The sequence below is a fragment of the Tachypleus tridentatus genome, chromosome 3 (assembly GCF_004210375.1).
Source record: "Tachypleus tridentatus isolate NWPU-2018 chromosome 3, ASM421037v1, whole genome shotgun sequence".
NCBI classification, from domain to species: Eukaryota; Metazoa; Arthropoda; class Merostomata; order Xiphosura; family Limulidae; genus Tachypleus; species Tachypleus tridentatus.
Window position 1 is genome coordinate 8,656,300 of NC_134827.1, and position 12,950 is coordinate 8,669,249.

At 35.3% G+C, this 12,950-nt stretch overlaps 1 protein-coding gene across 3 annotated transcripts in view; it reads left to right on the forward strand.

Moving 5' to 3' along the window:
• Positions 1 to 12,950, forward strand: part of LOC143246301 (follistatin-related protein 5-like) — a 144,564-nt gene that overhangs the window by 103,749 nt on the left and 27,865 nt on the right. For all 3 annotated transcript variants that reach the window (XM_076492790.1, XM_076492793.1, XM_076492792.1), the window contains exon 4: positions 6,540 to 6,761. In XM_076492790.1, the coding sequence (XP_076348905.1) occupies positions 6,540 to 6,761 (222 nt within the window). The remainder of the gene's footprint in view (positions 1 to 6,539; positions 6,762 to 12,950) is intronic.

The following is a 12,950-nucleotide window of genomic DNA, read 5'->3' on the forward strand; positions in this document are numbered from 1 at the left end:
GATTTATCATTTACAATGCGTGCTTAAAATCATTACGCAAGATCGTGAACCCTAATGTATTGTTTGCTTGGAAACTCCCGCGTGTTACTAGATGAAACTTTGCCGTTTAATGCAACTGGGAACAGAACGACCTCTGATTGGCTTAGAAAAAAATCTACCGAAAACATACTGTTTTATTAACTTTTCACTCTTAAGTTATCTTGCATTTTGTTTACGCAATCTCTTGGCTCTAGACTATCGTCGTTGTCGCTAGATTTTTTTGTGGGTTTTTAATATATGAACATCAATTAGTAAACACGCTGTGTCCATGCGTAAGAAAATTGTGAAAATTAAAAAGAACAGGTGTTAAACCTGCCTCAATAATAAAATACATTATTTAATTAGCTGCTTGTACTTTAAGTTTATCAGTTAATATACTAATAACACAATAATTAGTTTAAACGTACTTATGAAAATATCGTACTTTATATTTCAGTTTAAAAAAAACTCAACTGGTGTAAATGAAAGTGAATTTGAGGTAAAACAAAAATGGAATATAATGAATAAAAACAATACTTGCCAGACAACTGTAGTGAAAAGACAAAAACAACACAGGTTTCTTTTTCTCTGTGAATAACAATTGCTTTTTCTTTGTAACTTGTTCCTGACAGCTCAGTGGTAACGCTGACAATCAGGTTTCAGTATCCGCGGTGGACAGGACACAGACACCTATTCTGTATCTTTGTGCTTCACACTTAACAAATAAACCTTAACATTAGAATATTTTTGTTAGGTTTTTAATTTTTTTTATATCTTAATCATACATCCATCGTTAGTTTCATAAGAGAATTAACTTTACTGAAGAAGCCATGAAACTATTAACGAACTGAAGAAGATTCACTAAAACAAATACTAAATTATTTCCACTTAGGCCTACTGAACCATTTTACACATACCAAGATTAGTAATTTGATTTGTGGTTATGTATGAGTGAGTGTCCAATGCCTTTATTCTCTCTAGATATTTTTAGATGTCTCGTCACCACGTTTCAAGTAAATATTAAATATTTTTTTTTCGACGTAGACAACGTATTACAACATGCGATAATTTCATTCAAATTTGTAAACGAAAGTGAAAACTTTGTCAGTTTATTCTCAATTCTGTGTTGCAGTAGAATCAACTTGGGTTTCTATGTATTTGTGTTTATATTAATAACTCATGTTATGGCATTCAAGTATCTACTCATAATACTTCTGTTGCAGATAGGAAAGCTGTTATGATAAGCACGGTAAAAACGTGTAATTACAGGAAAATGTGCTGAAAGTTCTTAATTGAAAACAGGTAATGAAGTAAAGTGAATTAATGAAATTAAATGTTCTGTTTCTATTCATATTTTACTTATATACATATAGAGGACAAACACAAGTTCTTAGGGACATAAACACAAACAAATGCCTCAAAGAGCCCATCCGTATTGCAAGAAACTAATAACGGTTTTAAGATCTCCTAAACACAATAGATGTGTATATTTATATACATGAAGTTATTGTTACGTATCATAATTTAGGTGGGACGAGTTTCTGATTTATTACGTTATGTACATTACCAGAGATGCCAACCATTACGATATGAGCGTAATCATTACCTAATGTATTAATGTGGAATAACAAACTTATTTCATGCTCCAGCTGCTAGAGGTATGTGACTGTTGAACAGATACGTTGTGGAAGCAACTTGCGTAAATGTGACTTATGTCACTTTTCCAGACAGAAATCCTTTCTAATTATGTTGCATACTGTTGCCTTGTAACAAGGACAGCTTTTTCTAGTGTTTTCTTTGTGCTCATGGATTCTTATTTGTTACAAGCAGCATTTATCATGACCAAGTTATGACTTGTTTCATGTCTATTTCTGGACAATTTTGGTGCTTCTTGCTTTATATGAATTTGTTTTCCAGTGTCATTAAGTACTAGGGATATCCTTGTCTTGAAAATAGAATTTGGAGATGGTTTGAATTGCACAACATTTGAACAAGTTTTTGTCACCATGAAAGCCTGTCAAAATATTGTACATTTATAATAGTTTCTTCCAGTACCCATTCAAACCATCACCAAGATTTATCTTCTAAAAGATGAATTCCTCCTCATCAAATTTGAATCCCTGTCTTGGATTTTTATAAATCCATGATCTTAATGCTTTTTTATGATATGAATGTATGGTCACTTTGCATTGGAAAGAACTGTTATATGCCCTTCCCAAATGCAGAGATTCTAACCCTTACGATTTGAGCTTAATAATTACGATTTTTGTGTATACATTACGACTATACGCTCATACAGACAAATATTACGACTTATTGCAACTCCCAAATTGTTATATATTATATAGGCCTATACAATAAAGTGATAATTGTTCCCCAGGGCTTGAAAGGGGTGAAAAGAAAATTTCTAGTGAGATACAAATAAGTTTTGACAATAAATAAAAGTTTTTTGTTTTTTTGTTTTGTTTTTTTGGAATTTCGCACAAAGCTACTCGAGGGCTATCTGTGCTAGCCGTCCCTAATTTAGCTGTGTAAGACTAGAGGGAAGGCAGCTAGTCATCACCACCCACCGCCAACTCTTGGGCTACTCTTTTACCAACGAATAGTGGGATTGACCGTCACATTATAACGCCCCCACGGCTGGGAGGGCGAGCATGTTTAGCGCGACGCGGGCGCGAACCCGCGACCCTCGGATTACGAGTCGCGCGCATTACGCGCTTGGCATAAATAAAAGACATAGTCCTAATCGCTACTTGCGATAATTATGTTTGTGCTTGAAATAATAAAAAATATTAGTATCTCCGACGTCTACCAATAGTTTGAGTGTGGTGCTTCTCCACAGTGGGTACTTGGGGAAATCCATAGTTACGTCATCAGTGCTTGTCAGCCAATTAGCGCTCGTGTAGATAGGTATTTCTCATTTTCTAAGCGGCATAAAAACACCAATGCAATCGTTCACAAGTTGGAAAAAAAGAGGCCTCATTCACTAGATTGTCTTGTTTCTGGCAAATCTAAAAGGCCTAAAACTGTGAATCAAAAATTTAAGAAAGAGTATAGTGCAAAATATCCAGTCATTGCATGAAAAGTCAGTGACAGTCATGCATTTTGTACAGTTTGTCACATCGATATTTCTGTGGCACTTGGAGGGATAAACAATTGTTCCAGACATACAAAATCAGCATCTCACCAACAAAAGGCTGAGGCGAAGACAAAAAGGATGCAATTAACGACATTTATGAGTAAGAATTCAGAATATGAAACCATAAATGCAGAAGTGATGTTCACGCAGTTCGTCATTGCTCGTAATTTACCCCTAGCTGTAGCCGATCATGCAGGACATCTATTCAGAAAAATGTTCCCAGACTCTGATATAGCAAAAAAATATGGCTGTGCTAGAACCAAAACTACAACCATTGTACAAATGTTGGGTTGTGAAGATGACAAAATGATTTCAAGCATACTTACTAACAATGTTTACAGTTTAGCCACAGATGGATGACTCAAAACTGTACCCAGTGGTTGTACGATATCTTGTAACTTTGCTTGGAAAAATGTTTGTTCTCTTTTGACAATGGTGGAATGGAAAGAAGCTTCAACGGGAGAGAATATTTTCAAGCTTTTGGACCGCGAACTGACAAAGAGGAAAATTCCATTGGAAAACTGTCTTAGTTTTTTTTCAGACAATGCCTTAGTTATGTCTGGTATAGGTAAAGGTGTGATGAGACACATCTCAAGACGACAGCCTAGGATTTACTTCATGGGCTGTGCCTGTCACATCATGAATATTGCTGCCCAGAAAGCTTCCAGAGAACTGTCCTGCCCAGTTTCTCATATATTGATAGATATCTACTATTTTCTGGACAAAAGTGCTAGCATAGAAGAACATTTCAAAGAGTTTCAAGGATTGTATGACAAAGAAACAAGACAAATTCTACAACTTGTTAACACAAGATGGCTATCACTTGGGGTGTGCCTCAACAGAATATTGGACATGTGGAAGCCATTGAAGAAGTATTTTCACTGTGAAAAGGAAAAACTAGATTCAAAAGGATCTAAACGTGCAGCTCAATCAGGCAGCAAGACTTTAACAGTCAAGACACCCTCCCAACCACACAGGGACACACTCAAGATATCCTCTCATCCATACAGGGACAGAAGACAACAGTCTCCAAAAGCAGGCAAACAAACATTTGATATAACTCAATATATGTTTAGGCAGTCTGACCTTGAACTAAAGAAGAGACAATCAATGAAAAAAAAAGAAGAAGAAAACGAAAGCTAGCAAGGAAATAATCAAGAAAAGTTATGTGCAGAGCAAGCTAGATAAGTTAACAGTTTTTTTGGACAACAAAATGAACTTGTTATTTTGTCTTTTTCTTCAGTCTGCAATTCCTCTTTTTGGGCAAGCCAATTTGATATTGCAAAGAGAAGAACCTTGCATACATATTATGCATAGAACTCTGATTGCACAAGTTAAAAATATACTTGTCAGATACATCAAGTCAGAATATCTTGAAGGCAACATCACTGAACTTGACTACAACAATGAATCCTTACACAAATCTGATAAGGCAGTTTCTGTTGGAAATGCTGCCAAGGAATACATTGTTAAATATGAAAAGGACCTGGACCTGACCAGCTTCTACACCAGTGTCAAGAAATACTATATTGCAGCTACAAATTACATGATGAAACATTTCCCTCTAAATGATGAACTTCTGATTCACGCAGAGATTGCTGATCCAAGTCAGCAAAGATTTCTGTTCTCTACGCTTCTTCACAGACAGGTATCCTGTCCTTGTCAATACACATGGGCACGACACTGTTGACATGTTTGAAGGGCAATATTTGAACTATCAAATTAATACTTTCTCAGAAATGTCCTTCAGTTGAATGTTGACAAGTTTTGGGTTCAGCTGTCTACAGTTAAGGATGGAAATGGCAACCAGAAGTAGGACATTCTGTGTAGGGTTATGCTTGGAATTCTTACAATCTTGCATTCTAATGCTGATAGTGAAAGGATATGTACTTTAGTGACTAAAAACAAAAGCAAGTTCAGACCAAACTTGAGCACCTCAGTTTTGAGCAGTATTATAACACACAAGATGTGTATGCAATCAAATGGACGTTGTTGTAACTCCCAACCATCCAGAGACATTCTCATGAAAGCAAAGGCGACAACAGCTGCAAAACTATTACAATAAGTCATAAACATGATATAAACTAGTCCTTACACAAAGGCTTTTTCTGCTTACTGTTTGTGCATGTTCAATGTTGTTTTACAAGTATGTTTGTTACTTTGAACTAAATAAAAGACATAATTTCAAAAGAATTTTTTTAAATTTATTTATTAAATACACAAAACACAGTCATAAATGAGAAATCTATAGCAGTAATAAATAATAATAGTTATAATAATAATATAACAATAAACAGCTTAGAGACATTGGTCAGGCCTAGTAGCCGCAAATGATAAAGGGCTCTGTCTACAATCATTACGCTCAGTCATTTGAAATAGTTGGCATCTCTGCATTACGCATTACTATCTTAAATAACTGAAATTTTAATTTGAGCTTAATAGTTTATTACATGTTAATATTTATGTTATTTGCCAATAAGATTGAAATTTCCTTTTATTAACACAAATATATTTTAATAAACAAACAAAATCCATACAAACTTACAAGATATGCTGAGTCTTATATCCGGTCTAGAACTGAATGGTCCAAGTCCAAGACGAGCAAATTACTTCTGACTTCATACTGTTACGCCTCGCTTAAGCTAACGACGTCTTTTTAGACTAGCCTAACAACGGCTAGAAATTCACTTCTTATCGAATAAGTTGTTGAACAGTTTGTAATGTTTGAAACCTATAATATTTCTGGTCAAATTCTGTAGTTTTCCGATTAGCAAACGTTAATTACAATTATAGCTTTCTAGGCTTATAACCGTAGCTGTCCAATAATATTCTCTTTGTCTTTCGGCGCGTCGATTTTTATATACCAATCATATGAGTTTCTAGAATAAAAAAAATGATTTAGCGCGTTTTCATAAACAAATATTGTTGATTTTTACACTCTAAACGTTTTAGAAAGTTCGAGAACGGGCGAGACTTGCGCAATACACAGTCAACAATATACGTCACTTGAAGAAAATAAAATTAATGAAACAAATGTAGGTACTAAAATAAACGTACAACGTGCATGGTTGTTTTTAATTTATTTTGAATCAGATATTTGTTTCAATTTATTTCAATTTTAAATTGATGTATAACCTGAGAGAAACAAAGGTAATTTTCCCCGCATTTATTTTCTAACACTTCAAAATTATCTAATCCTGACGAAGATTAGGGGATCGAAACGTTATCTTATTATCAGATCACCAAGCGCATTGTCTGTTGGACATTTTCCAGCTGTACACTGTGCCTTTTAAACAAATTAGCTTTTCCTGTATTTATCTTCAGGAATGTATGTGATTACGTTTTAAAACTACATGAACATATATTTTCTTTTTATCTAAAGGCCCGTGTGATGCTATGATATGTGGAAAAGGTCGACAGTGTGACGTGAACGAAGCAGGTCAAGCTGTTTGCATTTGTCAGCTTTATTGCAAACATCACAGGAAGCCGGTTTGCGGAACGGACGGTAATTTCTACACCAGTCACTGTGAGCTTCATCGGGCAGCCTGCCTAGCTGGGAAGACCATCCGAATCGATCGTAAGAGAGGATGTTTGAAGAGAAAGGGTAATTGTGCAAACAACTAAAGAGTATATCTACTTCATTACACAATATCTTAACAATAGATACCAATAAAGCTATTTTTGAACACGTTTTTTAGCGAGTGTTTTTGAAACGTTGTAGTGCTGCCATCTTGTATCGTTAAGTTAAAATAACAACATATAAGGTCAATGATGGGTTGTTTATCGCACGGTTCTTAACTATTTGTGTAAACCAAAAGTATCTTTGAAAAGTGTGATACATGTCTCTAATGTTTAATGTTAGTCATGAGTACTTCTACAAGCACTAAATACTAAGCAAGGAGACTTCCAATTTTCATTTAACTGGGACTATAAAATATAATTAATTATTATTACTCGAGACAGAGAACTGACAGTGATTTCAAAACGTGTTTATTTATGTAAATAAATTCATTTTATAAAGTTTTATATCAGATTTAGAGGATTTGAATATGATGCCTAAAACAAAAACTGTTGATATAATTGTACAGTTATCTAGTAAAGTGTATTTACTGGTGAATAAATCACAATCGTTTCACCATTTTACTTCGTTCCGACTTTAACTTACTCCTAGTAGTTCCATTTTAACTCTGAAAGAGCTTAGGGATGAATGGCAATTATTGAATCCTGTAGCGTAAATTTAAAGTTACCAAGTCATCACCAGGGGACGCTCTCATTTCAGATAGTATTTAAGGCTGGTCCCTTTGTGTTTGTATATTTAAAACTTGCCCGAGTCACAGAACTTTATGTCGTTCTAGAATTTCGCCCTGTCCACTTGCAACAAAACCCGTAGCGTAATCTAGCACGAATTGTTTTATTGTATCACAGGCTTACAAATTATGTGTTTGTTCTTGTGATTCTCGTGTTCTTACTAATCGAATTACATAATTAGTCCTAGATGTTGGCTTTCTCAGTAGCCGAAATGTACATCTTTAATATAGGCGTGCTTCTAAGCTTTTTGATCTAAGCGATAGTTCGTAAGTATCAGTCAGTAGGCCTAATTATACATGCAAGTATCGTGGCAACAAGATTACTCTGTGACTGCATGTTTACAGCTTTCAGGTTCACATAATCAGAGATTACCAATTTGCAAATTGAACAGTCCACATAAGTGGCTGCAAAAATCATCCCCTCCCATCGGGTGTAAAAATCTACGCCCCTGCAAACAATAGTACTTTATTAATAACTAGCCAGGTCACATGTTCTATTCATAGGAAGCATTGTCTTACAAACAAAACAGTATGCGAATTATTTTATTACTTCTTCCTTTCTTTACACTTCAGACCTCCAGTGGCACAGTAGTATGTCTGCAAACATTACAACGCTAAAAATCTGGGTTTTTGATACCCGCGGTAGGCACAGCACGGATAGCCCATTGTGTAGCTTTGCGTTTAACTAGAAACAAACAACACCTCTGCTGCAAAAATCTTGTTTTTTATTTGCGCTATAGTTCCTTAATAGGTCGAGAATTTATGATCGCCATTTAAGGAATTGGTTGAGCACGTGCTTGGCCTTGGCTTTGTCATTGGTTGAATAGACTGTCTCAGGTTTTTACTTAAATAACTATTGCGTATTGAAAAGCGTAGAGAACGTTACAAGTAGCTTTGATTTATTGAATTCATATCTTAATATGTATATAAAACGAAGCTAGCATAGTTTTAAATTTCCTTACAAATACCTGATGAGAGGTTTTCACTAATGGGTTGTGTATTTAAACTCATTCACGGTTAAATATTAAAAGGAATCCTGTTGATCGAAACGCCGACTCTCACAAACTACAAGCAACTGGTTTCTTATAGCAGGAATACATAGTTGTGTCTTGATGGTTTTTATGGGTTTTTCTCGATACAGCGAAAATTTGCAATCTAATTTACACGACGTCAGACAATTCTAGATCAAAGTTGTCAGTATTACCCCCATACAGATTGCGTTCGTAGCAATGCAAAACAACATTCGATTACTATTCTATTATAATTACTTCCAATTGTTAAATCACTGAATTTAAATAAAACAGATATGGAATGTAATTTTGCTATATAGTTTGACCTACGTTTATAACGATATTCCTATTCAATACGCAGTTTTAACGGTAAATACTGTAATTTAATCAACATTGATAATATTTTAAAGTAAACTAAGGAAAACATTGGAGTTACGTTGAAATTGTTAATCCGTTCTGTCATTAAAAATAAAATGATACCAAAATCTGTTTTATACAGTCGTTGTAGAACTAATTAAATACTTCATAACAATTAGTGTTAGCCTAATACAAACGTTAAATTGTATTAGGCCCGGCATGGTCGGGTGGTTAAGGCGCTCGACTAGTAATCCTGGTTCGAATCCCCGTCAAACTAAACATGCTCGCCCTTTCAGCCGTAGGGGCGTTATCAAATGTTATAGTCAATCCCGCTATCTGTTGGTAAAAGAGTAGTCCAAGAGTTGGCGGGGGGTGGTGATGACTAGCTGCCTTCCCTCTAGTCTTACACTACTAAATTAGGGACGGCTAGCATAGATAGCCCTCGAGTAGCTTTGTGCGAATTTCAAAACAAACAAACCCTTTAGTCTTACACTGCTAAATTAGGGACGGCTAGCCCAGATAACTCTTGTGTAGCTTTGCGCGAAATTCAAAAACAACTCCAGGTGGTTAAGGCACTCGACTCTTAATTTGAGGGTCGCGGGGTACAAATCCCCGTCACACGAAACATGCTTGCCATTTCAGCCGGAGGTGCTTTATCAAATGTGATGGGCAATCCCACTATCCGTTGGTAAAAGAGTAGCTCGAGAGTTGGCGGTGGGTGGTGATGACTAGCTGCCTTTCCTCTAATCTTACACTGCTAAATTAGGGACGGGTAGCCCAGATAACCCTCGTGTAGCTTTGCGCGAAATTCAAAAACAAACAAACAAATTGTATTTAAATAGTTAGGAAGTTATTTAAAAATAGGTTGGCTTTGCTGTATTAAATACAAATGTTTTTCGGAAATTCGAACATATTCGTCAATGTTATCATTAACACTGACACATCATATAAATTTTAAAGAGTGAAACATAGTGCAGAAAACAGGCATCAAATCATTGTAACAATAAAGGTTTATATTTACAGCATAAAAATCACGCATGTATTTGTTTCATAGACAAAGTCTGTACAAATAGCGTAATGAAATACTGCAGTCCAATTCCTAATCGCTTTTTTCATTGATTTTCTTTTATGGTTATCATTTTATGTCCTTATGACTTAAAGGTAAGTTAAATGCTTAAATTTAAGCCCTTAAATTTGCTGATGGTAAGGTTTTTGTTGAAATGACTATGAGATGATAGAACTTTTAAATTATCACTTCTGTTCTTACAAGAGAATATATTAGAAATATTCCTAACCCAGGATATTCTGTTGAAAATATTAAACTGATATGAATCATGTAAATAATAATCCCTTCGTGTTAAGTTGAAAGACTGAGATGTTAAAGGTAATTAAAGACTAAGAATTTTTCTGGGGCTTAAACTTAAGATGTCAAAAATCAGAACTTTTATACCTGAGTCTGTTTAAATTTATTGTATTTTAGATATTCAAGGCATTGTAGGTGTTGTGCGCCTTTTTGCTTCAAACATAGTTGTTTTTGTTTTCTTGCATGTATGACAATATATCGTTATTCTAGTTCTTATGATTTCCTTAAAAGTTTATTGGCCCGGCATGGCCAAGTGTGTTGAGGCGTTCCACTCGTAATCCGAGGGTCCCGGGTTCGAATCCCAGTCGCACCAAACATGCTCGCCCTTTCAGCCGTGTGGACATTATAATGTGACGGTCAATCCCACTAATCGTTGATAAAAGAGTAGCCCAAGAGCTGACGGTGGGTGGCGATGACTAGCTTCATTTCCTCTCGTCTTACACTGCTAAATTATGGACGGCTAGCGTAAATAGCTCTAGAGTAGCTTTGCGCGAAATTAAAAAAACAAAGTTTATTGCAGTTAAAGCAGTGTGGGCACATTTATTATCATTCCTGAATTTACATATTATAATAACATATTAGTGGAGGTTTAAGTTGCTACCTTAATTGACAACAAGGACAAGATATTTATCCTCGTTCGCTGTTTCTAATTATTGGTATTTAGGTCCTTTGGGTGGATCTGGGACAGTCAGGTACAATATTGACCTCTTCCACCATGTCTGATATCGCAGAGCGATCAACTAAATTGTAAGTTTATAGTTCCATACACATGGACTGAATAATCCTATTTTACAATTGGCCCAATTCACTCACAGATTGGTTCAGGCCAGAGACAAGCTTTTTGTTTACCCTCTGGGCTGTTTTTATAAGATACACAAGGTTTGATTCTACCGTTAGGCCAGAGAAATTAATTCTAGAATAATTATATGAATGTAATAATAAAGGTCAGAAAATGTAATCCATTATATTTTTGAAAGTGATAAACACCCTCAAGGGTTCAGTTACATCCACGTTTTGCAGAACTCAGGGTAAAAATGTTTTGGTCATAATTGATGTATATTAAAAAAAGATGGATTTTGCCACGTGTGGTATACAAAAAGTAATAATGATGAGCAATGTGTCGATTTTTTACAATTTTTTTGAGTATTTTACGGATAGAATGGGATCGTCAACCCACCATATCATCCAGTATCTAAGTGGTTCACTAAAAGGGCAATTCAGTTCCTCAAAGACAAACTGCATAAAATGACAAGTGAAAGTTTCTGTCAAGATTGTCTTCATTCCTTTTACTTACCAAATAACCCCACACTCAACGTCCAGGATTTCCTCAGTCAAAATGCTGATGACAAAACACCTTAAGTCTTGTTCAGATTTTCTGAATTGAGATAAAGACGATACCCCGGTGTCCTCAGATTATGCGTTAAAATTGTTTGTGTTTTGAATTTCGCGCAAAGCTACTCAAGGGCTACCTGCGTTAGCCGTCCCTAATTTTGCAGTGTAAGGCTAGAGAAAAGTCATCACCACCCACCGCCAACTCTTGGGCTACTCTTTTACTAACGAAAAGGGAGATTGACTGTCACATTATAACGCCCCCACGGCTGAAAGTGCGAGCATGTTTGGTGCGATGGGGATTCGAACCTGCGATCCTCGGATTACGAGTCGAGCGCCTTAACCCACCAGGCCATGCCGGGCCCATCAAAACTGTGTCGATCAGAAAAATTGAGGAATGTGCCAGATCGCTTGCACTTATTAGAGTTTTTTTTTAATTTTAATAGTTTAAAAGTTACATTGCGTTAGTTGTTGTTATTTAGGAGTAACGAGTGTTCATACGAGGGAAGGGTAGTAGTTCAGAGGTTTATTTATTTGTGTTAGGAGGTATTGTAATCGCTGTATGCCTTTTTGCCTCGAGCATAGTTTTTATTTTTCTGTGTTTGTGAGAGAGAGTGACGATGCATTTTTAAATGTGTTTTTATGTTTTCCTTAAGTTTCTTGTAGTAAAAGCTAGAGTGCAAATGTATATATTAACGTTATGAATTTTTAAATTCTAGTAAAATATTAACTGATGCACAAGTTACTACAGATATGTTTATTCAATATTTAGTAGATAGTAAGGTTGGAGAGTTGCAAACGTTACTTCTACTTTTAAAGAGGGTGATAATAAATGCTTTGACAACTGTAGACTAGTTAGTCTTATTTACGTAGAAAGAAAAAAATTCTGGTCTCTTAAAATAAGCCAACTTGGGTTTATCAAAGAGAAACTTGTCTAACTAACCTGATAGTTATTTTTTGAGGATGATACTTGTTATATGGATGACTGAATGCTTGTGAAGTTGATGTACTTTGATTTTCAAAAAGCATTTACTGAAATGGCCCATAAAAAGTTGTCAAAAAACTCATACAGCCTTTTTAGAAAGTGTGAGAAGATCATACGCTATTCATCTAATTCATAATTTAAGTTAATAATAATTGAAAACAGTCAATACACTATGTCTTTAGGAATTATATTTCCTTTCTCTTTCCTTTGTAGTCAGTGAAATGTTTAATATAAATTAAAACCCACTCAATTCTTGACATAAGGGCGATAAGTCACTTAAGCCATCAAAGTAGTGTTCTTTTGCTAATGGTAAAGTCAGTTGAATATTAGGGCATATTTATACGCACGTATTGAGTACTAGTCAAAAGAGGTAATTTATCTCACCATACAAATCACTAATTAGATCTAAATTGGAATACTGTGTGTACAGTTTTGACATCTT